Genomic DNA, 26,831 nt, shown 5'->3' with positions numbered 1-26,831 from the left:
GTGTGTGTGTGTGTGTGTGTGTGTGTGTGTGTGTGTGTGTGTGTGTGTCCCATGCCATTAAAATGTACTGCTATTAACTACTTGCACTCTATTAATTTGCATTCATGATAAAGGATTTGCATTGATTTGCTCAGATTTACATTTTGCCTAATTAAATCCAGCACGGAGTCCTTCAATTGCAATGCCCATGTTGGACATGTACTGGATTGGCTAATTGGCTAGAGTGTGAAGTTACTGAAGTGTGGGGTGTTTATTCAAACGAACGGGAACTTGAGATATGGCTCTTAATGGAAATCTCTTTGCTGATTCAGAGAAACCCCTTAACTGATGGAAGCCTGGTAAAAGTAACTAAACCCAGTACGCTAGAATACACGTACACGAGAACTGATCAGATAAGAATATACCTGATGTAGGAACACAATCCCTCATTAGACCTGGGTGAACTACGGTTTTAAATTGCATTGGTCTATTAGCATGAGCAATAGGCCCAAAGCACATGTCCAAAAAGAATGAGCTCATAGGAAAGAGGAGCTGTTGTGTTAAATCTGTAGTGTCCTTCAAAATACCGGTGCTTTTTTATTTACAGTGTGGGCTAAAGTAGTGGAAACAAAACATAGTTAACTGGGCGCCAGGCTGGGTCAATAACTGGCTCTGTACGTTGGTTTCATGTATTATAAAAAGTTGCTTCATCCAGACTTAGCTAAGGTTCGATAATTGGCAATGACATCACTTGTTTGTTAAAGGGTATAAAAAATAAACTCTGAAAAGGTTCATTGCCTGGCCATGCTGGAACTGAGCAGTTGGCTCTAAGCACTCCTGGGGTTAGCCTGTTTGTAAGTATCTTGATCAAATGCTTATAAATGCTTTGTCAATATTTGGATGTAGTAAATTCCTTCTTATTTAGGCCTTTTCAGCTTGTTTATAGCAACTGTATAAATATCATTGGGCCTTTGGAATGAATAAAGGAATTCATGGTTAAATTAGCGTCAGGGCAGTACACAAATAGTGCTAATTCCAAAACTTGAATTAGTTAAAACTAAAAGCTACATCACACAATTCAGCTGCAGTTGAAGTCAATGGAAAGACTCCTGCAGATTGCAATGGGAGTTTGACTGGACTGGTTGAGCACGCAGGGTGCCCATATGCTACAGCATTAATAACTTACTGTAATGAGTCTTGCTAGTTTGGAAATGTAGCCAGATTCGTAGCAATGTGGGGCTGGAAGAGACCTTGAGAGGTCACCAAGTCCAGCCCCCAGCCCTGAGGCAGGACCAATAACCCTAAACCATCCCTGACAGGGGTTTGTCTAACTGGTTCTTAAAACCCTCCAGTGATGGCAATTCCACAACCTCCCTTGGAAGCCTGTTCCAGAGCATAACTGCCCTGAGGGTTAGAAAGCTTTTCCTAATAGCTCATCTAAACCTGCCTTGCTGCAGATCAAAACCATTTCCTCTTGTCCTTCCTTCGGTGGCCATGGAGAACAACTGATCCCTGTTTTCTTTAGAACAGCCCTTCACATATCTGAAGACTGGAATCAGGTCCCTCCTCGCTCTTCTTTTCTCAAAACTAAAAAAACTGGACTTGTTTACCTTTCCTCACAGCTCAGGTTTCCTAAACCTTTGATCATTTGCTCTCCTCTGGACTCTCTCCAGTTTGACCTTTCCTGGAGTGCGGTGCCCAGAACTGCACACAGTGCTCCAGTGCTGAGTAGAGCAGAACAGTTACCACACCCCTGTTAATGCATCCCAAATTATTAGCCTTTTTTGCAGCTGAATCACATTGTTGACTCGTTCATCCACTAGACCCCTCAGATCCTGTTCAGCAGTATGACTGCCTAGCCAGTTAGCCCCCATTTCATAGCTGGGCATTTGATTTTTTCTTCCTAAGTGGAGTACTTTGCACTTGTCTTTATTGAATTTTGTCTTGTTAATTTCAGACCAATTCTCCAATTTGTCAAGGCTGTTTTGATTTCTAATCCTGTCTCCAAAGTGCCTGCAACCCCTCCCAGCTGGGTGTCATCCCGAAATTTTATAAGCGTACTCGCCACTCCATCATTCAAGCCATTAATGAAAACGTGGATAGTATTGTTAGACCAAGCTCAGTATCTACCATTCCTTGGTATTTCACACTAACCCACTGATCCTGCAGACACTTGCCCACATGAGTTTGGGGCAGGTCTCATGTATAAAGTTACTTATGTGCATAAGCATTTGCAGGACCAGGGCCTTAACGAATCTCACTCAGAGATCTACTCTGAATTCGTAGTAAAACTCCCAAACTTCACATTCTGAGCAGAGACACTGGGTGTGGCAGTGAACAGAGCACTGGACTAGGAGTCAGGAAACGTTCTGCACTCTGGTTTCTGCCCCCGACTCGCACTGTATCCTTGGGTAAGTCACTTCACCTGTCTGTCCCCCCTCTAAAAGAAGTATAATGTTTCATTGCTTTTCACACACAAAAGCTCCAGGAGAGGTCAGGAATCCATGGTGCTGGGCACTGCACTGATGCATTGTAAAAACGGTCTCTGCCCCCAAAGCGTTTACAATCCAAGCAGCCAAGAGAAAGCTGGGAGTGGAAACAGAGGCTGAGAGAGAGGAAGTGATTTATCCAAGGCCGCCCAGCAAGTCAGTGGCAGAGTTGGGAATAAAATCCAGGTCTCCTGAGTGCCCAATTCACTGTTCAGTGACCTCTGATCTAGTCTAATCCTCCTCAATAAAAAGGGATTCACGGATGGAATTCAATACAATTTGCTAATTTACATTTAAGATATCCTTCGGGAGGGAGCAGATGGCGCTAAGGGTTATTAATGGGCTGAGAAGTTTCCTAAAAGAGGAATGCTTCATCTCACCGAGCTGCTAAAAGTGAACATCGGGATGAAATGAGTAATAGGTGAACCCAGGTGCTACTGTAAAACCAAAACCCGCACCTCAATAAAATAAATGTTTCCTTTTTAATGCCACCACTGTGGCTGGAGACAAACTGACTGTCACTGTAGTATACATTTAAAATGCCTGGGAGAGGGAGTGCAGGGGATGTGCAGTCACATAAAGAAGATAAAAGGGGCAAGCCAGGAGTGAAATCTGTGTATCCTACAGCCCCATAGAGGGGAAACCGCAACACAGTAGCAAACAGTTGAGGGGCCCTGCTTCCCGCCATCCCCACACACAGATGTGATTTCGCTGCAGAAAAGCGGTGGGGGTTTTACATCAAGGCAGGTGGGGGGACAGGGCTGGCCTGGATGTAGTTACATCGGTGACCTGTGCCTGGGCTCCAGGAGGATTCACGGGTATGTCTGCCGAGCCAAGCAAGACCAATCGCATGACCCCTGGGGACTCAGGCAGCTACCCTAGGCTGCAGCAGGGGCCACCACGGCCACCCTGTTATTTCTAGCTGGCTCTCTCAAGCAGTCCCCACGCCAGGACTCGCACCACCCAGCTGTTACACAGACAGACCCCTAGATCGATACCTGCAGGGAGAGAGCTCCAGGCCAGGCAGCAAAGACAGAGCCCGAGTGTTTGCTCTTGCAGGGCACGGCGCTGCTGCTGTGGGAGACAAGGAACAGTCTCCCGTGGAGCCACCCCTCCTACTTCAGGGCTGGAATGTCTCCACCACAGTCGCTCCAGCTCCAGCTCCCGGGGCTGAGGGATGGAGTGAGAGCAAGAGGAAGCAGCTCTAAGCGGACAGGACTAGTGGTAGGCGAGAGGGGTGGCTCCTGGCAAAGGAAAGTGGGGACAATCATCTCCGGACCCAGTTCCTTCTCCCAGCGGCCCTGGACTTTCCTTCCTCCCCAGCACAGAGCACGCAGATGGCCCCACCAAACTGCTGAGTCTTAGCCAGTGCTATGGTGCCAGAGGATGTTGTGAAGGCCAAGATTATAACAGGGTTCAAAAAAAGAACTAGATAAGTTCATGGAGGACAGGTCCATCAATGGCTATTAGCCAGGAGGGGCAAGGATGGTGTCCCTAGCCTCTGTTTGTCAGAAGCGGGGAATGGGCGACAGGGGATGGATCACTTGATGGATTCCCTGTTCTGTTCATTCCCTCTGGGGCACCTGGCTTTGGCCACTGTTGGAAGACAGGATACTGGGGTAGATGGACCCTTTTTGGTCTGACCCAGTATGGCCATTCTTACGTTCTAAGGCTGCCTACACTGCAATCAGAGGTGTGATTGCAGCAGGTGTCGACACACCCCAGCTAACTTTGATCTAGCTCGCTTATGTACCCTGAGCCCAGGGCGGGCGGGTCTAACCCGTGCTGCCACAGCTTCACTGCCAGTGTTACTTGAGCTAGGTGTCTGCACCTGCTGCCATCACCCCTCTGACTGCAGTGCAGACGTACCCTGGGTGCAAAGGGCGAGAACTTGTCCCTTCCTTGCACTCTGCTGAACCAATACATGCTTTTTAAGTAACAAGTCTGCCAAACACTGAAATTCAGTGACTTCTACATTGAAGCTGGTAACCTAATCCTCTACACTGTCCAGATCCTTCATTAAAACAAACCCATCTGAAGTGGTCACCCTGGGGACCCCTGTGAAGGCTTGGTAATGTGAAAAAGATTAAAAACAAAAAAAAAAAAAAACTATTGACACTGGCAAATGTGTCTTACTTAAAACTTTTCTAAGAGTACAAGTGCATCCACTAGCTCCTTTCACTCTCCAAATGCATGCAACAATTAATGAAATGTATTATTCTTGCAGTCCCTATTGTTCCATTAATGCCATCGGAACATCTAACATCACAAATGAAAAATGAGTTAATTGTCTATACGGGACCAAACTCTGGTCTCATTTGCACTGGTGTGAATGTGGAGTAACTCCCCTGATGTCAACAGGCATCATTCTAGATTGACTTTGGCAGCTGAGACTCGGAGCTGGGCTGACTGCTTCAAAACCAAATTCTATCTGCATGCAAAACGGCATGAAAAATCAGACTTATGCACTGCATGCTTTGCTTCTTCAACAGAAAAACAAGATGAAAATAAGTGCATCGTTAGATCAGTCCTGCATAGATAATAAGGAGAGTGGTTATTTTTTTTAATTATCAGATGTTACTGTGAATCCTCGCATCTAACAATCCATATCAGTAGAGACAATCGCATAGGGCTTGTGATAAATATCAGTTGTTCAAAGGGAAGTAAACAAGATGATTCTGTAGTGCTAGTAATTCACCTCTATTTAATCTAGCCCAATGCAGAAGACTCGTAAGTTAGTTTTAGAGTAGGTCAGAGAGAACAGTTTGTTTATACCAGATACTATGTTTGTCTACGGATAATAGATTCACCTTTCTTTTTCAGTTAATAGTCAGCCCTGCGTCGGAGAATAACCTGGAAGAGCTGTCTCTCACAGAGATGGATGGAAATCTTTGAAAAACTATTTACTCCACTGAAAAATGCCCATTTGTGGAAACCAAAACTGCTCATAAAAAAAGGTCAGTTCTGACAAATCTCCTGACTTGAAATATTCTGGAGGAAAAAACGTTTTGAAATTGACAGAACATCCTCTTTTGACATTTTCAAAATAAAAAGCTTTGTTTTTCAAGTCAAAGTGACTTTTCCTTTTGAAATTTTAGCTAAGGCAGACACACACAAAAAAACACTTGTAAAAAAAGAAAAAGAAAAAAGGTCAAAATTGAAACAAAACATTTTGATTGACCCTCAAACTGAAAACTTTTCTGAAGCAACAACAACGCAGTTCAGTTTCTTGTCCTGATTTGGGACAGGAAAAATATTTGTACTCTTGAAAATTCTCACAGGGCAGGAAGAGAATTTCCCACCCAGCCCAGGTCCCATGCAAGGGATCCCTGCACCTAAAGAAACTATTACAAAATGTGATATTATGAAGCAGAAAACACCCCTTGGGGCACCCTGTGGGCTTCATAGAAATCATAGAACCATAGAAATGTCAGGCTGGAAGGGACCTTGAGAGGTCATCTAGTGCATCCCTCTGCGATGAGACAAGACCAAGTGAACCTAGGCCATCCCTGACAAGTGTTTGTCCAACCTGTTCTTCAAAACCTCCAGTGATGGGGATAGGGGATTCATGTTTATCTACAGGAGACCTTTTGCACTGGTTTCAGCAGTTAATATTTCCAGATAAGGTGGGCCAGATCAATGTTAATGGTGCCAGAGGGGTTGAAGTAAGAAGAGAATCTGACTCACTATTTGAAATTGGTCTTACCTGACATAAGGGTGACCAGATGTCCCAATTTTATAGAGACAGTCCCAATATTTGGGGCTTTTTCTTATATAGGCGCCTATTACCCCCCATCCTCATCCCGATTTTTCACACTTGCTGTCTGGTCGCCCCACCTGACACGTACGCTCAGATCAGGGACAATCCTGGAGAATGCCACGTGGAAACAGTGGGAGTATTTCCCTAGAATGCTAGAGGCCAAATTCCACCCTTGGGTACGTGCCTGGTACTTCCAGGGGACCCGGTAGGAGTTGCAAAATGCCTCAGAGAAAAAACATGGGTCCAGCTGTGATCCAATACATTGATTATGATTGTTGTTGTTACGCTGTGCGTCGGCCAGTCCCACGGCCTCATTGAGTCTGTTGAGCATAGTGGCTGTCATCCATTCAGGCTAAATGAAGGAACAATTAAATGTCTCTATGGTTAGTACTAGCGGATACAATGGGAAACCACTGCCCAAGGACCAGACCATATACAAACCTGGACAGTAGCAGGGCCATGAACTCCAAGGGATTTCCTGGGGTTCTGATAACAAGCACAGGGGCAGGAGATAGAGACTGCAGCTGTGTGAGAGAGAAGCAGGGCTGCAGAAAGCCAAAGAGACAGCCAGAACAAGCACTGGCAGCGTGGCCCTGAGAAAACGCCTAGGGATAGAGTTTTGGGCAGAGTGCTAGCTGGAAAAGGCTTGGAACTGTGAGCAAAAAAACTAGCTCCTGTTGTTCGATATAATCCTGGTCATTTACAAAGAATGTACAAAGTCCTTTTTCTCTGAACACAGTAGGCATCAAGGAAATACCTGAGTCCTCATCAACTTTGCCTACTAACACACACACACACACACACACAAAACCTCAACCCTAACGCCGCCTTGAATATGGCTAATCCTTAGGCCTAAACACTCTGATTATAATGATTACTGTAACTCTTCTACCAGGTATTGTCAGCAGCAAAAACAGCCGGGTCCAGCTTTCTAGGAGCTCCTTCTCAAAAACCTTAAACAACACTAGGTCACACCCCCATCCAGAAACCTGCAGGCCCTTGAGAGACAAACTTCCCCATGCACAAGCACTGAGTCCAGGGGCTTAAAACAAATAATGTTATTGAGAGGAAAAGAAAAGGAGGGGGGGGACAACAGACTAAATTTGGGAAAACCAGAGGCAATTAATAAATTAACATTATTAGGCAAGACTCTGCCCTGCCCCAGGCTGTCTTAACACTAGCCCCAATCTCAGTTATATTCTGGTGCTTGTGAGTGGCTGGTGCATTACAGCCATGTCCCTCCCCCCAGTCCCCACTCACAGTTTGTACTCTTGGGTTGGTGGAGTCCAAGGACGCTAGAAGGTCAGGGCTGCTCTGGAGGCTTTACCCAGCCGGCATGATTTCAGCTTTCATCGCCAGATACATAGACTGTTGCTCTCTCTACACCACAGCTCACCTGGAAGCTCCCTCAGACCTGCTGTTTGCTAGCAGTCTCAGCAAAGAGTACATAGCAACATCTAAGACACTTTTCTCTTTCTTCTCTTAGCCTTAGCCAGACTCCCTTACCCACCTCTTCCTGACGTTAGTCTCGGTCAGGGTGACCCCGGCACATGTGGTGTGTGCCTCTTGTCCCTTCACTTCCTACTGGGGTCAGTAACAGTTTATAAGCCCCAAACTCAAAACTTCCCTGGATTTTAACCAAAATGCCCCAAACTGTTCCATAACTGAAATGCAAATGAGGCCTGGCCCACTCAGTCACCTCCCCTTGCTCTCCGGCAGAAGGAAGCAGAGAGTTCCCCTTTGGAGTCCCAGCCCCTCTGCAATTCTCAAGCAGCTCTGGGCCATACTTCTTCCAGTTCACCAGCAGTGTCCACAGAGCTCCCTGTTCTCCAGGGCTTCAGGCCCATGGCCTACATGACAGCAGCACCTGGAGCACTGTACCTACGTAGCACACAAGACAGTGCCTGCTAGGAAGAGCTCGCAGTCTAAACAGTCAAGACAGACAGAGAGCAGGAGACACAAAGTATTGCCTCCGTTTCACAGGTGAGGAACTGACACACCCAGAAATGAAGTGACTTGTCCAAGGGACACAGGGAGTCGCTGGCAGATCCAGGAACGGAAGGAACCCAGGAGTTCTGGCCCAATGCCAAAGTCCCAACCACAGACCCGTCCTTCTGGTGTCACTTAAGCAAAAGCTGCCCAGTAAAAGAGAAAGAACAGGTGGGTGAGTTTGGGGGTGAGATTAACACGTTATCTGCAAAATTAATGCTAGCCCTGGTTGATTTGGCTGTTGCTTCCTGGGGAAAAGCACTGGAGAGACTTCTTCAGCACAGTACTAAACAGGTCACTTGGATGAGATTATCACCATCATAAACTGTAAATTAGCAATCGTTATGTAAAGAGAAGAAAAGCCATGTGTCGGGGGCATAAATCAACTCTTCGTAAGCCCACCAACTCTGCTTCTTTATATCCTATGCAAAGAGAGTCCTTATAAGGAATGATGGAGACCTCACTCCACAGTGTAAGGGTAGAGAGGGGTTCCGGTGCCATACCAGACCAAGAACGCAGACCAAGAAGTTGGTTCATTTCACCAGCCCTTGGGTATGGCCTGCACAGACGGCAGGGTCTTCTATAGATAACCAGCCCAACCTGCCAGTAGAGTGGAACAGTTCAAAATCTCTGCTCCACTCAAAGTTTGCTCTTGATTCTACATGGAAGGCGAATGGAGGCTACGGTGAAGGGTGTCAGTGTAAAATTCTAAAGAGAGGGACTCAAAGCCTGGAGCATGGCAGATTTACAGCATCACAAGGCGTCCTCCCTCTCTAAACACGAACCTCATCATTAAATCCGGCCATCTGTAGTAAATTGCCCTCTAGCTCCCTCAAGTGGGTCATTACTAGAGACAGTTTATTTCTAGCTCTATTACAAAGAGAAATCAAAAGGAAAAAGGTCTGGTTGCTTCAAACTTCCTGCTCCTCCTCTGGACCCAAATCAGACCTGTTTTGGCTTCATTGTTCTGTAGGGATGTTCTCCCCCGGCAAAAGCCTGAGAAAAAAGATGAGCTATAAACAGTGCCTTAGAAGTCTAAGAAACAGACTCAGGCTCTCCGCTGAGAATGCCTGGCCCCGGCTCCCTGAGTCCCAATCCTGTGCACAGGCCACGAGGCTGCACTCCCTCACCTGGCAACTGATTTCCAGCCGCCAGTTTAAAATGAATGTACACTCAGAAGTAGTGTTGCCAGTTCCAAGCACTCAGAAATAAGGCCTCCAGCCCCAAAATATCATGAGATGAGCTTAAAAATCATTTAGTTTTTAAAACATAATTTTGTGAGGCTTTTCATGTTTTTTCCACAACCACGAGGACTAGAAACTTTAGATATATATAAATGGAAACTGGGATTCTCATGTCATCCTCAGACTCCAGCAGCTGGAGCTTTAAGGAAAACTCCAAGTATCATGAGATTTGTGATAAAATCACAAGAGTTAGCAACACTCCATAGCCCCCCGATCCTACGGCTTACCCTGCGTCAGCAGGCCTTGGCATGGACTGACTCTCAGGACGGGAGCTACATTACCCACTGACTTTGGAGACAACCCCCAGAACCTCACAGCCCTGACTCTACTGGTTCTCTGCTGAGAAGTGCCCAGTTAACTCATTTCCCATCCCCCCACCCCAGCTGGCATGCTGCCTCCTTCCTTTGTGCCTCACACCCCTTCCAGCTCCCCAGACACCCCTGTGAATGTGGGGAACTCCATACTCCCCGTCAGCTGCAAGTCTCCTCTGCGGCTGCCGGCTCAGCTGTGTGTGATGGGGCTCAGGACACCCTGTCAGTTCCTGTCCCGCCTGCTCTTCACTTCCACTGAGAGCGGTTTTACTTTTTCCATATGCTCACATGGATATAGGGTTTATACCCTCTGTGCATTTGTACCAGGTGAAGGTTCAAAGTAACTACCTCTCATCCCCTGGGGGCAGCCATGCTGCCCAGAAGTCAGGGATACAGCTTGACAATTGCCATTCAAAGTGTCAAGTCATCAACAGCAGATAAAGTTAATGATAGACCTGTGGTCAATTTGTGTGTGTGTGTGTGTGTGTGTGTTCCTCCAGCAGCCAATGGGAGCTCTCAGACAGGCAGATCTTCCTCCTGTGGGGGGAGCAACCAGTTCTCTGAGTGAAATACTCTTCACTTGCATCTCTGCTGAGCTGGGAGCAATGAGTTTTGGCTGGGGGTTGGCTCTGTTTTGCTATTTAAGTCTATGGGACTTAGCCAGCACCTCTAATGGTAAGATCAGAAAATAACTTCAATCTTCTTTAAGCTTAAGGTTTGCTGACCTTGTGTGTGCATCTACATATATGTGATGTGTGTGTGAATAATAGCTGCGAGCCAAGTCTTTCTCTTTCTGAACTCCAGTGTGTCGCAGCTATGGTCTGAGTGCAGGTTTCCATATGTAACTTCAACCGCTCCATAGCCTTTCCCTACCTATATCAAACAGTGTGAGCTGGGGAGACTTGTCTACTAATTCTAAAGTCAACTTGTGATTTTAATTTATATCAGAGTCTAACCTCTCCACGACCTTGACTATTAACTGTAAAGACAGCATGTAACAATTACAGGCTGGCAGCGGAGTGATTAGCAGACTCTAATGAAGCATTCCTTTGGCTCCTTGCATACTCTGCTGATCCAGGAAACTCTCTTGATTACCGCTAGCCTTAAATCTTTAGAGTGGTAACTTCAAAGGCGCTTTGTTTTTTAGGACTTGTATTTTTATGTTGATACTAATGCAGAGAAAAGGCGACTGGGGCTCCTATGGTTTCTGGTAACACGTTGCTAGATGAATTGATAGCTCTCTGCTTCAGCTGTGGTTTCCTTCTGGGGTTGAAGAGGGCTGCAAAGAGGTCTGCTTCTTTTTAAGCGTCTGAATAAAACGTGGCCTTGTTCCTCAAAGTGAGAGGGGAATGTTGAAAATTGGCTTCTTCTTACAAATCTACCTCTGCCCAGATCTTCCCCAGCGAGGAACACGTTTAATGTCTATCTGAGTTTGCGCCTCTGTTCTTGTCACCAGTGCACAAAGCTTCGTAAGGTTAGCTTCATCTACCAGCCTCACTCCACCAAATAAGAAACCACATCTGGGCCTCAGCTGCAGAATTTGGATCTGAATTTTATGAGGCCTGACGTTTAGGGTGCAAGGATCTGATGGCCTCATTCTCAGTCTGTGGAAACAGCCCCTGAGGATGACCTCTGTACAGAGGGAGGCCCCTGCTGGCACAAGGGCTTTGTGCTGGCTCTGCTCTTGGGATATGAGGAGTGGGGCTGCAGAGCACTGGACCCCTTTTCTGTATTTCTCAGGGCCTGTGGGGAGGAGAGCACCAGTCAGGGTAGCCCCAGGGCTGCTCTAACTTACCATGGTGGACTTACCACACCGTCCCTGACTACGGAGAGCACAAGGATATTTCAGGCCATTTCAGTGCACCCAGTCAGGCCCTGAGCACTTATCCGTTCTTATAGAGATGGCCTATCTGTGGCTTAGTACGGGGTGGTTGTGTTTAACTCTGGCAAAGGAAAAGTGGCGACCTTACAGCTCGTACCCTCTAGCTTTTGTCTCTGAACAACAGGTGTTTAGGGGGTAGGGACTGAGGAAGGCAAGATACAGTCACTCTTTTCCTGCTCTCCCACCTGGGAAGTAAAAGCTGACATGGATAGAAGATGGAGATTGAAATACAAGCATTTGATTGCTCGGGTAGGGCGACCACCCGTCTGTTCTAGCCTATATAGGTTTTTCTACCATGCTCATCACTGCAGTATCTGAGTGCTTTCCGGTCGTTAAGCACCGTGATTAACATCTGCCACATATCTGTTCTCTGTTCCTCTCCCCAGGGCGAGAAGTGGGGCTAGAACAGTCAACTAGTTCCAGCCAGAGTGTCATGTGTCTCGCTAATGCCTAGGAACAGAAGTGTCAGTTGCTTTGGGGTCAGGCAACTGTCCCTCTTCCCCCAGATTGTGTCCCCTCCCCTCAATTTCTCATAGGTCTGTGTGTCTTCCACTCTCCCCTTGCCACCGCCCCATCCCAGCTGTGCAGGATGTAACAGAATCACACAGCATGTTCTATATGCAAACTCCACTTTATCCCCCCCGAATCTTTCTGAAATGACACCCCTGCCCAGGACAGGCAGGACTGGGATTACACTTTCCCCCTGCAGCCATCAGTGAGGCGATACCCTTTCCATTAAAACTGCCGTGGGGCCTGTCACAGCTAGCCAGCAGCCACAGGGCTACACAGGAAAGATGTGGCTATGTGTGCAGAACCGATCAAGATGTCTTTAGCCTGTTGGCTAAAATCCGACTGGGCTGCAGCCAGCTCCAGTACGCAGCCCTGTTATGTGCATGGCCCTTGTAACTCTCGTATCTGAGCTGCACCTCACAATACTCCTGGGAGCTTATTTCCCTGTCACAGGCTCCGAGAGACTGATCATGTGGGCTGACCTCCAGCTCTCCCAGAGAGTCTGTGGTACAGCAGAGACTGGAAGTGGGGTCTCCTCAGCCCCACCCTAGCGCCCCAGCCACTGAGTCATCCTGCCTCTGACCTGTGACTTGGTATTTTAGGGAACGCAGCTTCAGTCGTGCATCGATGAACAATCCAGGCCATCGGGAGGACCTCCCCGGTCCCGCACGCCCCCTCTGCACAAAGGAGAGGAGACTCCGCTTGGGACTGACCTTGCCAGGAAGGTTGTGGTGTGGGACTCATAGCTATGGCTGCATCGCTTGATGTGAATTATGGGCTTCGGGCTGGGCAAACTGGTTCCGATGGAATAACTGGCCTGCTGGGTGACCTTGGGCAAGTCACTTCACCAGCCTCTGCCTCAGTTTCCCCATCTGCAAGGTGGGGATAATGATACTGACCTCTTCCTTCATGACGTGCTTTGAAATCTATGGATGAAAAGTGCTATATAAGAGCTAGGGATGATGACGACTATTATTAGTGCAATTAACTCTGCAGTTGCCCTGTGCCTTGGGTTGAGAGATTTATAACACACACACCAGCCTGCTCTAGTGAGACTCCCAAGAGATCTGATCAGAATCAATCTGCTTGAGGTTTGCCCACCATCACTGGCAAACCATAAACTTTTAGTACAAATCACTTTTGAATCATATGAAGATACAATCTCTCTGCGTCCATCCCACCATGCACCAAGGTTACTTATGTGTTTCTAATGTGCCCACTGCTTGGGGTATCCGGGCATCCTTCTTTCATCTGAAAGGAAACTTAATCTGTCCAATATGATCAGTTAGAAGCTGGAGTCATAGTTGAGAGACTTCTTCTGACACTGGTGTCCCCTTTTTTCAAGGCAGGACGTTTAAAGCTCTTCACATGCCTTTTGTGTGATTCCCTAGCCAGGCAGAGAGCTGTTTCACCACTCTTACAAGAGACTGTGACTCAATAGGTGTTGGTGAGCGTTAAGCCACAATGGGGTCGCTAGCTGTGAACAAGAGGAAGAGGTTATCAGGTTCCTCCTACAGACACAGGGCTAATATTATCGACACCAGCCCTGAACAGCATCAGTTTTTCCATGCAGAACTTACCAAATAACTGTAGCAACCACCCAGGGCCAGTGACGTTTTGCCAAAACAGATCAGAGCATTGCTCCGGCCTCCAGCCTTGGGCAGTGGCCTAGAAATGATGCCGCCAGGGACCATTAATTCACATACCCCATTGGTGGCGCTACTTAACTCTGCAATGCTGTGACAGGGAAGAGCATTGCTGCCTTACTAGTGTGAAGGGGAGGAAGAGTGGCCTAGTAGCTAGGGCACAAGCCAAGTCTTGTCAGACCTGGGTTCAAGGCTCTGCTCTGCCATGGATTTCCTGTATCCCGTTGTCTCCCTGTGCTTCAGCTCCCCATCTGTAAAAATGGGGATAATGCATTGCCTGAACTCACAGAGGTGGCATGAGGTACAGTAAAAACTGTGAGGTGTTCAGATACCATTATAGTGGGGGGCTATTAAGTACCTTGGATAGATCCTTCTACTCCTTGAAGGTGAGATTACCCTTATTTTAACATGTATTAAGAGCTGCAGCAGCAGTTTTACAGTTAAGGGCTTAATCCTGCAAATACTTATTATGTAATATTAAGTTTATTCATATACATAAAAGTTACTCACATCAGATGTTTCCAAGGCTGGGGCCCCAGATTATAAATCTGTTTCCATTTGAAACTGGATTTCTCCTTCTACACCTTTCCCTTTTTCAGTTCTTCCCAAATTTGAAACAACTGCCTGGAGACCAGGTATTTGGCTGGTGGCAGATGAGAAATAGTCTCATGAGGGGGCACTGGCAGTTAATTGGACAAACAATCTAGAAGTTATGAGGTGTAGCAAAAAGGTGGAGTTTTTCATCCTTTTTAATAAGTTTGGTCTGCTCATAACTCAGATGGCTGCAAGCTTGTTTCACATCTTGATCCCCAGCAAAAAAAAAAAAAATATATATATATATATATATATATTATTTATTTAGGCATCCCTCAATTCTTTTATGTCCCCATCAGCAGCATAAACTCATGCTTGACTGGGAGAAGGGGAAGGTAAATTGTGCAAAGAATCTTAAGAGCTGGGTAGGCAGATAAAGGAGAATTCGGTGTCCTCTTTCATATGCATTTTATGTGCATTCTAACGAGTGCATGTTCACTTCACAGGCATTGTCTCTTATGCTTCACAGCAATGTGATCTAATTGCGTTCTCAGTGTAAACTGTTTTAATAACACTTATTTTGCTCTGTGGCTTGGTGCTGATGAGAGACTTGGGTGTGAAAGATAAGTTGGAGGAGACCCAGACTTAATTTTTACAGTAAATCAGCACAAGCTGTGTATGAGAGCAACTTACAGGGCCAGAGCCCCAGCTGGGGTAAATCAGCATAATCACTAGAATTGTGGTGATTTACACCAATTAAGGAACTGGCCCTTAATTTCTCTCTCTCACCCTTGCTCATGCTACAAAACTCTCAGGAGCCCTGGCAAACAACTGGAAATGTTGCATTTTCCCATATTTTAGAAATAAGTGTTAGTTTTGCAGATACATTATCAAAAAGGACTCTTCAGCAGTGAGCTGTTAGTTTATTTGTACAATAACCTCTCACTCACATGCATCCATCTGTCTGCTTTGAACAGTGGATGTTACCAAGTGTAAATGCCTCTAAAATTGCTTCCAAAAAAAAACACACCCTCCCATTAAATCCACAGTGAGACAACTGACCTGGGATCTTAGATAAGTGTTTTGAACATGGAGCTAAGTAGGATATTTCATAAGCTTCTAGAGACCAGGTATGATGAAACAGCACCTTTCAGCTGGCATCTGCAAACTAGCAGCCCCAGTACAAGAAAAGTGCCCCTCTGAGAAGGTTTAGTTTAATCTAAGGGGGCAGATGTCCCACTGGAGTAGTGGCAGAGTGGTGTTAAGCTGGAGACATACTGTATTCTCTGACCCTGCACAGTGTTTGTAATGGAGCATGTTTCTGGCATTCTAGTTCTCTACCTGGAGAAGCCGAATTCAACCACCAGACCTGGATTCCCCAGACCCATGAACACCAATGACCCCGGAGTTCGCAGAGCCGCTCGCTTTGGGGTTTATCGCTATAACAACAGCTCAAACGACATTTTTCTATTCAAAGAGTCTCATATAACCAAAGCAATGGTGCAGGTAAGCACAACTTGGTCATATAGAAAATGTTTCTGACTCAGCCCAAATAAGCGAAGAGTAACGAGCTCTTCTTCTGCTCTTACCAGTCCAAGCGGGAGCATTCCTCTTCCTCACTCAGCAGCTGTAACTCGGTGCAGTGTAGCTCTGCTGCCTTCAGTCAGAGGTCTGGCCCCTCAGGCCTAGCAGTGAAATAGCTCATTCTCATGTCAACAGAAGTATTTTGACTCTTTAAAAGGGTCTTTCCCCCCCACCCCTGGGGGACAGCTAACAAAGCAAAGTTGATTCGCCAGGATTGCTGTACTGAGTTTCCTCCAGGGCAGTCAGTGAAAGAACCCACAGGATCCAGGCCCTGGTCTGTAACTCAGGCTAGATCCCACAGGGTTGGCAAATAAAATAGTTTTCCACCTCGCTCCCAGCAGACACTTCCCCAATCCCACTGCAGTGATCAGTTTGTCCTAAGCACCTGCTTTTCAATGCTCTATTTAGACAGTGGAAGCTCTCTGGGACAGGGCCTCAGACCTATGTTTGTACAGCACCTAGCACTGTGGGCTCTGGCCCCAGGTTCCCCCTCAACCCCAAAGCCGCCAAGCAACAGCTTATTCTCCCAAGGGAGATTGTTTGACACACCTAGAACACACTGTGTAGTTATTTAGATCAAGTACCCGGTTCTTGTTCCATAGCCCAATGCTCTGACTCCTTTTGGATACATCTGATCTCTTCTCCCTGCCCTGCCCCTTCTCCCCTCTATTAACTAACCTGGAAACTCCTTCCTCTAGGTGGTCAGAGGGCTAAAATACATGCTCAATGTGGAAATTGGCCGGACGGTGTGTGACAAGAGGGGACACTCCAACTTGGACAGCTGCGACTTTCAGAAGAAGAAAAAGCTGCAACAAGTAGAATGAGTTTCATTTTCTCTTTCCCTCTCTCTTGGGGTTGCTTAGTAGCTACATGTTTAAGTTCATGGGAGTACAGGGCCTGAAATCAAGGGGAGTCTTTTGACTGGATTCAACAGGCATTCGATCACAATCAACAAGGCCCCAATCCTGCAAACATGCCTGTGCGTCACTCTTGATTTGCAGTGGGACGACTCTCACCCGTTCATTTATATACACACGCTAGCCATTTCCATTTCACACCCTTCACAAAACTCAAGTCGACAAGTTTTCGAGACACTGTGTTTTATCAGTTATGAGAGGGATCTTTCATTGACTTCAATAGGAGCAGAGCTGGCCCACTGTGGAGCACTCTGGGAAGTTCCACCCAAAATTGGTAGGGAGGAGGCTTCCTGGAGGACAGATGCAATTTTATTATGCATGCATCCTTCTCCAGCCCTCCTGGAGAGCCATTCATGGTACACAGACTTCACCAGCAGCAGGGGAAAGAATTGCTACATGCTTATAAGCAAGGATTCTGTACCCCCTCATATACTCCTGCTAGGATACTGGTTAAATGGTCTGCTGAAAGGCTAATGACCATTTTGTAAGGCCAGGTACCTGGCTCAGCAGATGCTTTAACCATCACTTAAGGCACAGATCCTCAACACGGGGCCCAGGGGTCATGTCTACCCTTCCTTTCCTTATGGCTAGAGGGGAGGAAAGTCCCCACATTTTTCTGCTGTAACATGGGCCACAGCCTGGAAAAGGCTGAGAGTCAGTGACACAGGGGTTGAATTTGGAAGCCTTATGTGTTCTTTTCTGCTTGCAGATGTTCAGATGCTATTTTGAGGTCTGGACTATCCCCTGGCTACAGCGAGTCCAAGTGCTGCTTGCTCTCTGTCACTGATCCAACTTCCCCGGCCACAGCCACACCTGGCCTCAATGCACTCGCAGTGAGAATTTCGATACTGTCTGTTTTCCGCAAGCAGCTGAGACCAGTGAAGAATTGCTGCAAAGAGATCATTCCAATGAATGGCTGTTTTTCAAGTATGACTCTTTGGGAAGATAGTTGAAAAGTCTACACCACAAAACCCACCAAGTGACAGGATCTTAACGAATCAGGTTAATGTTTACTGCTGTCCAGCCTAGGCATTTTGACAAATTAACTAACCTGTAGAGGACAGCTTTATTTCTCCAGTCGACACTGGCCCACCAGTCAGCTGGAAAGTAAACTAGATTCTTGCTGTATTAGCTGAAACATTCACATACAGTCTAAATGGACCACGGTGGCCAGCTATCTAGGATTTCAGCTGCTGTATGGCAAAAGTGACAAACTAGGCAGCACTTATACATTATCAACAAATAACCTATCCATGCACATGCTGAGAGATCTTAGGGAAAATGTTGTTTGCAATTCTAAGAGGAATAAATTGTCAATCATTCTGTATAAAGACGTGCAGAGTTTTATTTTACTGAACTCGGTTATTTGATTTTTTTTTAATTCATCTGGGAATTAAGCTACACTCTGTTCAAGGTCCAGTTATTCACCTTTTCCACTTTAAATGTTGGTTGACAAGAGCTCAAGTCTACGAGGGTGAATCAGCTCCCAATGACACTCAATAGCCCTTCACCGCTGACTCTCTTCTCACCTGCACTTCACTATGAATGTCCAAACCCACTTGGGCCTTCAGCCGGAGTCAGACCCCACACCGCATACACTGATCCCATGAGTCTCTGATGCCTGAGGTAAGGGACTAAGGCAGAGGTCAGAGGTATTTAGGTGCCTAACTCCCCTTGAACTCAATAGGAGATAGGTACCTAAACACCTTTGGAGGAGCTCAGCCCTATAGCCTCTAGCTGTAGCAGCCTCCAATCTTATCTAGACCAGGCACAAGAGTGGGGGACAAAGACCCACTCTCCCCTAGTGTGATGTTCTTCCTTCTTTCAAACACTTCCCTGCATCCCTAGGGCAGCCAGTGGCACTCATACCCCTTTCAGGCCGTGGCAGGAGCGCGTGGCAGGAGCGCCTGTCTGGGCAAAGAGCTGCACTTTGACAAGGGCCTCTGCCTCCACCCACTTCTACAGCCACCACTTAGACCTGGCAGACCCCACAAAGCCAGTGGAGACTGAGTAGGGACAGGAGGGAAGACATCATGGCAGCCTGCCCCTAGTGTAATTTAAAGGCCTATGTCCCATTAAGCCCTTGTGAGCCCTGTGGCAGGATGCCCACCCTAAGCTGGTCACAAGTGGCCACCAGACATGCTTCTCTCAGTAGCAGAAGATGCATGGTGCAGCCCAGATCATAACCAGTAAGTGCTGCAGGTGACCAGCTGCCTACATCCCTTGTCTCTTGTAGTTGGAAAGGAGCCTCATGCTTATTCCCCATTAGCGGGTACTTTGCATGGAGGTAGGGCTCGGGCTATGGTGTTCCATGCCTGGCTGTGATTTTGGGAGGGGGTGGCTAGAGTGGTCTGGCACTCACCCAGATGTCTAGCTTCCTCCTCCAGCTTACTGGCTGGGTGATATAATAGATTGCACCCAATTAAGTTAAACACCAATCAGCACTGTGTGATGTTGTTCCTAGAAGGAACATATGGAAATTGGTCATGGCTGTGACACAGATTCAAGTGTGCAGCTAAGCATGTCAGTAGAACAAGATTTCTCAGCTGTCAGCTTTCCACAGCCTGTAATCAGGGTTTAAAGGCTTTGTCTCTGCCTTGTCAGTATGAGTTAGTACCTCATTTGTTAGAGAAATAGCTGTTACATGCAAAGGCCCATGCAATTGCCAGAGAGTTCTGATTCAAATCTAATACACATTTGGTGTGTCTTTGCTCTCTCTACAACATTAGGAATACAAGGCACAGTCAGATTCCAATAATCAGGGTTACTGACTATATATATATATATACACACACACACACAGCTTCTCTGGCAGGAGGCTGGTGGCTTCTGCAGCAGAAGACAGGGCCCATTACTAGATGGCTCCTAAGCTATTTAAAGGGATATCACCCTATTCCTATATACCACAGCATTCTACCCATGCCAGGTTATGCCTGCAACTATTGTCTGGTGTAGGTATCAGTACACCGCCATGGAGACCAGTCTCCCACTCAGACAGCAGGGAAATCCTCTCTTTTACAAAAAACATTAAGATCTGTTTCAGAGTAGCAGCCGTGTTAGTCTGTATCCGCAAAAAGAACAGGAGTACTTGTGGCACATTAGAAACTAACAAATTTATTTGAGCATAAGCTTTCGTGGGCTACAGCCCACTTCATCGGATGCATGCAGTGGAAAATACAGTAGGAAGATTATACACACACTATATATATATATATATATACACACACACACACACACACACACACACACACACATCATGAAACAATGGGTGTTACCATACACACTATAAGGAGAGTGATCAGTTAAGGTGAGCTATTATCAGCAGGAGAGAAAAAGAATTGTTTATAGTGGTAATGAAAATGGCCCATTTCCGGCAATTGACAAGGAGATATGCTCATTTTCAATATCCCCATTGTTTCCCAATTGAAAATGTGTTGGGCATCAGTGGTGCTACGCAGCCCCTGCACACAGCCCATTCCCCACTTGGCTGGCCTAGGGCATGGCTCAGCCAAGTGCAGCAGGCCCTGTAGCCTGCCAGGGAGGAAACTTCTGAACCTGGCAGAGGCTGGGAGAACTGAAGGTGGGAGGTAGTGGAGCACTGCCCCTTGTGCTGATGGGGTGTGTGTGGGGTGGATGTATCTGGAAAGGCAGAGGGGCGAGGCAGCCTCTGCCTGTTTCATAACAATAATGGTGTCCAAATATCCCTCAGCCTAGGCGCCTACAAACCCAGCCCCCCACAGAACAAAGAGCAATTAGAAAGCCACACATGTGGTGCCCCTTATCTCCCAATACTGCCTCCCCCTGAATCAGCTCCGCTGCAGTCATCTCCAGGGATTGGGACTCTCTGAAGAGGTCCTGTCCTATGATCTCAGGCATCTCTGGCACCCTTGTCTGAGCTGGGGCCCGCGTGCGGGTTTCCCCCTCCGGATGTTCCAGGGCCATGACGTTGAGCGCCTCTGTTCTGTGGAGCAGCGTCTTGGCTTGTACTGAATTGCGCGGGCTGGGAATCGGGTCTGGTTCACCACAGGTTCTCCTCCCTCTCGAGCTGGCTGCGAGCATTGTGGGCCTTGTTACATCACACCTTGAGACCTTTAACCATTCCCAGGGGACCAAGTGATGCTCTGCAGACACCTGCCTGGATCTCCTCAGCAGCCCAGATGCTAGTGCCAGCACATCTGCCTCTGGCCACTCCTAGGAAGCCTTCTTCTGAGACATGCTCTCACTCAGCTATGCACCATTCAGCGGCCAGTATGGAATAGGTAGGCCAGGCTGCTGCCAGGGCAGGAGAAGAGCAGCAGAACCCAGTGCAAGTGACTCAAGCTCTGAACAGGGTGAGACCACATCGTGGTAGAATCACCTGCACCCCGTGTACTTGAGCACTTCTACCAATGATGGAATGTACCTGCCACCGCTGGGAGACATGCTGGGGGTGCTCCATGAGGATAAATGAGCTACACCTCTGCAGGGAGAAATCAAGGGTGATAAGACTCAATTGCAAAGAGCTGCCCCAGGATCCACACCTGGATCCAAAGGCCGTCAAAGACAATGGGATTTCAGTGTGCTTCAGATTATAGGCCCCCAAGCATACCATGGGAGTGAGAGAGTGTTTCAGCACAGAAAGCCATGAGGAAAATGAAGCAATTGTATGATACAAACTAGCCCTCAGTCACAGCTGAGAAAGAGACCTAGGTGGTCTGAAAAAAGCATGAACAGCAGCAGTGCAACTAGCAAAGGCTGCGCATACTCTGTGCTGGCCTCAGAAAGATTTATGAGGGAGCCCTCCCCTCAGCAGATCAAGCCACCTGTTTTAGCAGACGTTATGTTTCTGTGCAAGGTCCTGCCCTGCAATCTTGATCCCAATCCCACCCACGATGAGCAAATGGACTGGTGGGGCCACAGGTCCGGATTCTCCATTGTGCAGTCATTTAACACAGTGCAAAATGGGTGCAGAAACACCATCCACCCACTTTGCATGGCAGTAAATGACTGCACAATAAAGAATCAAGCCCACACAGCACCAGACCAGTCAAGCAATGACAGCTGCTTAGCAGCAGTCATTTTCTCATGGCTTGTCGTGATGCTCTGCAAACTCTTACACCTGTAGCATTAAGATCACGATGGGTGTTTGCCCTCTGTAATGGGTTTTTTTTGTTGTGCTGTAAATTTCTCGAATAGAAGCAGCTCATAGTGTAGTAGCTGAACACCATCCAAAATGAATAATGACATCGTTATGACAGAGAGCAGCGCTATTTCCTGACTGTGTATGCCCTGTGGTTCCCATTTGCACAGGAGTCAATCTAGGTGCAATCAAAACAACTGTGGTCTTTCGTTCTACTTCATGACACCATCACCACCTAGTGTTTAATGTCCCTACATGGCAATCACCTCAAGATGAAGAACATGGCTGGAAGTAATTTATAAGCCCTTGTGCAATCCGAGTTAAATCCATGGTCTCACCAGGTAATGCATGAACAGTCTGGGGCATGGTGCATGTGGCTACATGTTTTGATCCTTGGCAGCAACCAGATGAAAGACATGACTTTGTTCATTAATGAGGCATAGCTACTGCATGTGTATGGGTCATTATGCCCATTTGTTGATAAAACTACATAAAAAAAATCTTCAGTCCACTTGAGTCCTGGTTTAAAATTCTTCATCAGCTACAGGACACATAGCAGTAGTATTGTTTGTGAGACACTAAGTCTCCTACTTGATGCTTTTGGGGTGGGAGATTGGGTATCAGCCACAAGTAAAGGTGGTTGGGAATGGGATTGGCCATGTTGGGGAAAAAGTCCATGATTTCAAAAAATCTGTTCCAAAGTAGAACAAAACCAAAAAGTGTGTTTCCTACAAAACAAAATTCCTCCTCCTCCCCACAAAAAGTTGATTGATAGAAACATTTTGATTGTAAATGAAACATTTCATTCAGAAGATTATATGTGCATATGTGGGATATGACGAACAAGAAAAAAAAAACTGAGTTCCATATTGACCAACCTATTCACCTTCAGATTTTCCACCCTAAACCTCACCTAAGCAAAGAAGAGGCACTGTTACACACACCATGTCAGGAGAATCCTGGCTTTCTATCTTGACAGGAAAAAACCTTTCAGAAAGACTCCCAAATTATTTTGTCTCTGTGGCAGATAGATCAGAAGGGTCCACAGTATCTAAACAAAGACTTTCCAAGCAGATATCTGGCTGCATTAGTAGTTGTTACCACTCCTGTAATCTCCAAACACCTTCAGACATACAAACTCACTCTCTGAGGTCTATTTCCACCTCCACAGCCTTCCTCAAAAATGTTCCCATCATTGAAATATGTAGAGCCACGGCTTGGACCGCTCTACCCACGTTTGCTGAGCACTATGCACTAATCATGACTCTGCTTCCGACTCAGCTGCATTTTATATTTTTCCACAGGCAATTTTAATGCAAAGATAGCATCCATTCTTGACTTGCCTAGCACAAATCCAAACTGACTGTCCCTGACCTTTACCTTCTCTTCACAGTCTCTTATCAATAACTTTCTCCCAGATCTTCATGTGGCTTATGATTTTAATGCCATGGATGTCTCTTCTCTTAAATATCGGTACTAACGTATTCTCCAGACCTCTTCTCAGTCCTCATGATGAAATTAAACTTATGTGGGTATGTTCCTGCCTACTTGCTCCAGGCATTTCCATACTTCTGCTGGTATGTCATCCGAGCCAAAATCTTTCTTATTTTTCCATGTTGCCCAATGCGGTTTCAATTTCTTCTAGAACTAGTGCCACCAGCCCAGCCCCTCTGGTTATTTTCTCGAGGGTCTTTGCCAGTCTATATTTTTCTCTCTCACCTTCCTTCGTTTCAAGATGGACAGATAAGCTTTCCATGGCTTTAGGCTTAACAGCTGCCACCTCATTCTTTGCTATGTTTTTGGCTTTTTTATACTCCTGAAGATGTTGCTGTTTAGGTGTCATTTGCCAGAATTTTAAAATGCTTTTTCTTTTCCTTCATGGTCTCAAACTTTCTCATTCCACCTCCAGATCTCATGGGGGAAATAGACTCTTGCTTTTGTTTCACCAAGCATCCATTCTTTGCACATTCTTATACTTTGCTTGCAATATGATCCCACCACTAATTCATATTTTCTTTAAACCCTTCTACAGAGATCTTCTCCACTACTTTCATTTTAAAAACTCTTACAGTAGAACCTTATGAACTAACCAGTCAACCACACACCTCATTTGGAACTGGAAGTACACAATCATGCAGCAGCAGAATCACCCACCACCCATTCCCGCGCTCACTGGGCTGCGCCCTTCCCTGACAAAGGGGTCTTGCTCAGCTCGTCCCAGGGCTTTCTTCCAAGGCAGCAGCCGGGGGGAAGCGATGGACTCTGCTGAGCACCAGCCACAGGCAGTTTGCCGCCTGTGAAGGCATGTACCAGCACTTACTTCCTTAACGGCAGCCCCACAAAGCTCCCTGGTGCTCACTGGCAACTTTTGAATACCGTATATACTCGTTCATTAGCCCATTTGTTTATAAGCCGACCCCCAAGATGGTTAGGTAAAAATAGCAAAAACTATATGACCCTTTCATAAGCCAAGGGGTTGGCAGACTTTGGCTCCCGGCCTGTCAGGGTAAGACGCTAGCAGGCCTGAACGTTTTGTTTACCTGGAGCGTTCACAGGCATGGAGCCCCTCAGTTTCCAGTGTCCGCGGTTTGCCGTTCCCAGCCAATGGGAGCTACGGGAAGTGGTGCGCCACTTCCCACAGCTCCCATTGCCTGGGAACGGCAAACCGCGGCCACAGGGAGCTGAGGGGCTCCGTGCCTGCAGACGCTCCAGGTAAACAAAATGACAATGTATTAGATATTCAATTCAATGATTCCATAGAGTTTAAAATCATCAAATTTTGGTGTAGACATGTTTATAAGCCAACCCCCGCTCTTTGATGCGTCACTTTTTTACCAAAAATATTCAGCTTATGAATGAGTATATACGGTAAGTTTTTGCTAAGCAGAATGCACTGTATTCCCATTTTTAAGAATATCCAAGCTCCTGAAGTTCTGATCTAGACACTTCTCTTGCCAGAAGAGCCAGCGGGGTTAACGCTTTGCTAAGCAAAGAAGGGGACAGCGTCTGTAAGATGAGCAGTACTTATTAAAGGCATAAGGCCAAGAGTTTGAAATCCATGTAACAGACTATCATCATTCCACTGGGTAACAAACGATGTAAACAACTGACACCTTAATACCCATTGGAGAATTAGAGTATCTCCTTTGGTTAGTAGAACTTTAGACATGGCCTACAAAGCTGGTAACAGAGATAAGTTATTCTCTACTTCATTTCCTAAAAACACGATTGCAGGGTGCTGCTGTAGGTGTCTGCCTTTCAGGATTGGTCAACTGTAGCAGGAGAAGTGACATTACATAGAGAGAGGAAAGAGGGCCTTATTGTTAAGGTCGTGGACGGGGACCCAGGAGATCTGAGTTCTATTCCTAGCTATCAGACTCCCTGCGTGACCTTGGCCAATCTTCACATGGGGCTAATAACTCTTCCTACAATCCACATAGACCAGACAGACAAAGGATCTTCAGGGCAAGGACTGCCCATTACTATGTGCATGTACAGGACCTAGGCCAATGGGGCCCTGATCTCCGCTCAATAAAAAACAATACATGATGGCTTGGTGAGATAGACTGTGGTCATCTGACGCATTGCTTATTACATTAATACCATACCATAATGTGATCCATACTTTACACATCAAATTTTGATGCATTTGAACAGTCTTTAAAAAATTAATCTGTATTATACTTCTCTCAGAGGCTAGACAGGCAGATTTTACACCATGTAAGTAAATTGTGCAAAATTATGCGCTCATGACTTTAGTTTCCTTGCCAAGCTAAAGCATATAGGTTTAATATCTATATCTGAAGAACTCTGTATATTTCAAAAGCTTGTCCCCTCCGTCAACAGAAGTTGGTCCAATAAAAGATATTACTTCACCTACCCTGTTTCTCAGTATAGAGAAGGTACACCCTAGTCCATTAGCTCCACTGCATGAATAGCCATTTCTCTGGGACAGAGCCCAGACACACCACTCCACAAGTCTGATCTGATATGGCAATTCTGTTTCTAGTCCTGCTATATTTAATCTCTCCTTCCCATCTACACTTCTCTATATTCTAATCCCTCACCCAAAAAACAGCAGAGGAGATGGGGTAAGTGTTAACTTTGAAACTACTGTGTTTCATACACAGCTCGGAGAGAACCAAGATGTTGCCAGGAAGTTCAAATCACTTCCATTGGAACCAAGAACTCTAGGGAGATTTGTGCAGCTATCAATTCTGCGCCGTCCCTGCCCCTTCTGAACAGGCCAGGAGGCCTGGAGAGAACAAAGTAAAGAGTCAGAGCTCACAACTACAGAGCACAGCTCCTAGACCCATTCCCCTGGTAGCCAATCAGGATATGTCCTACTCTTTGAGCTGGAGGTGTGACTCTTAGTTGAAGGACACACAGCATGCTAGCTTGATCAGAGCTAGTATGGGTAAAAGTAATGGCAATGTGAGCCGCTCGCCACCCCAACTACATGCCCATGGTTTTCACTGGGTCTGTCCTTGGAGTGGCTAGCCTCTTCCACTGCTTCTCTACTGTTTGCATGTTACCTTGATCACAGCTAGCACAGGTATGTCTCCTTGAGCTGGGAGTCGCACCTCCAGCTCAATACACAGACGTACTTTGGGTCTGCACAGCATGCTTGAGTGGCTACGAGTCGAGCTCAGCACACAACAATCCAGTGGTTGCTCTATAAAGCCAAAAGGAAACTATTTTTTTATTTTAAGCTTTAATCTTGGTGCCGGACACAATCACCCTGCAGGGATACCCGTGATCCACGTTTCACATGGATCCTCCCTTTCACCACCAATCCCCCATCTGCACAAGCAATTGTTGAGAATTTTGGAGTTTCAAGAAAGGTCTTTCTTTGGGGAGATGCGTC

The 26,831-nt window shown here is 46.5% G+C and overlaps 1 protein-coding gene across 2 annotated transcripts; it reads left to right on the top strand.

Annotated features, from left to right (window-relative positions):
• Positions 1–799: 799 nt before the first annotated feature.
• Positions 800–18,143, top strand: CST7 (cystatin F). Of its 2 annotated transcripts, XM_054023596.1 has the most exons (5): positions 800–833; positions 5,292–5,425; positions 15,678–15,850; positions 16,627–16,743; positions 17,555–18,143. In XM_054023596.1, the coding sequence occupies exons 2-5, from the start codon at positions 5,350–5,352 to the stop codon at positions 17,630–17,632; spliced, it is 444 nt and encodes a 147-aa protein (XP_053879571.1). In that variant the 5' UTR covers positions 800–833; positions 5,292–5,349; the 3' UTR covers positions 17,633–18,143. The 2 variants fall into 2 exon arrangements, with proteins under 2 accessions (XP_053879571.1, XP_053879573.1); XM_054023598.1 differs by lacking the exons at positions 800–833; positions 5,292–5,425 and adding an exon at positions 10,358–10,447.
• Positions 18,144–26,831: the final 8,688 nt, after the last annotated feature.

Source organism: Malaclemys terrapin, chromosome 3 (assembly GCF_027887155.1).
Source record: "Malaclemys terrapin pileata isolate rMalTer1 chromosome 3, rMalTer1.hap1, whole genome shotgun sequence".
Lineage (NCBI taxonomy): Eukaryota > Metazoa > Chordata > Testudines > Emydidae > Malaclemys > Malaclemys terrapin.
The sequence above is the reverse complement of the archived record's forward strand: the minus strand, read 5'-3'. Positions and strand labels throughout refer to the sequence as shown.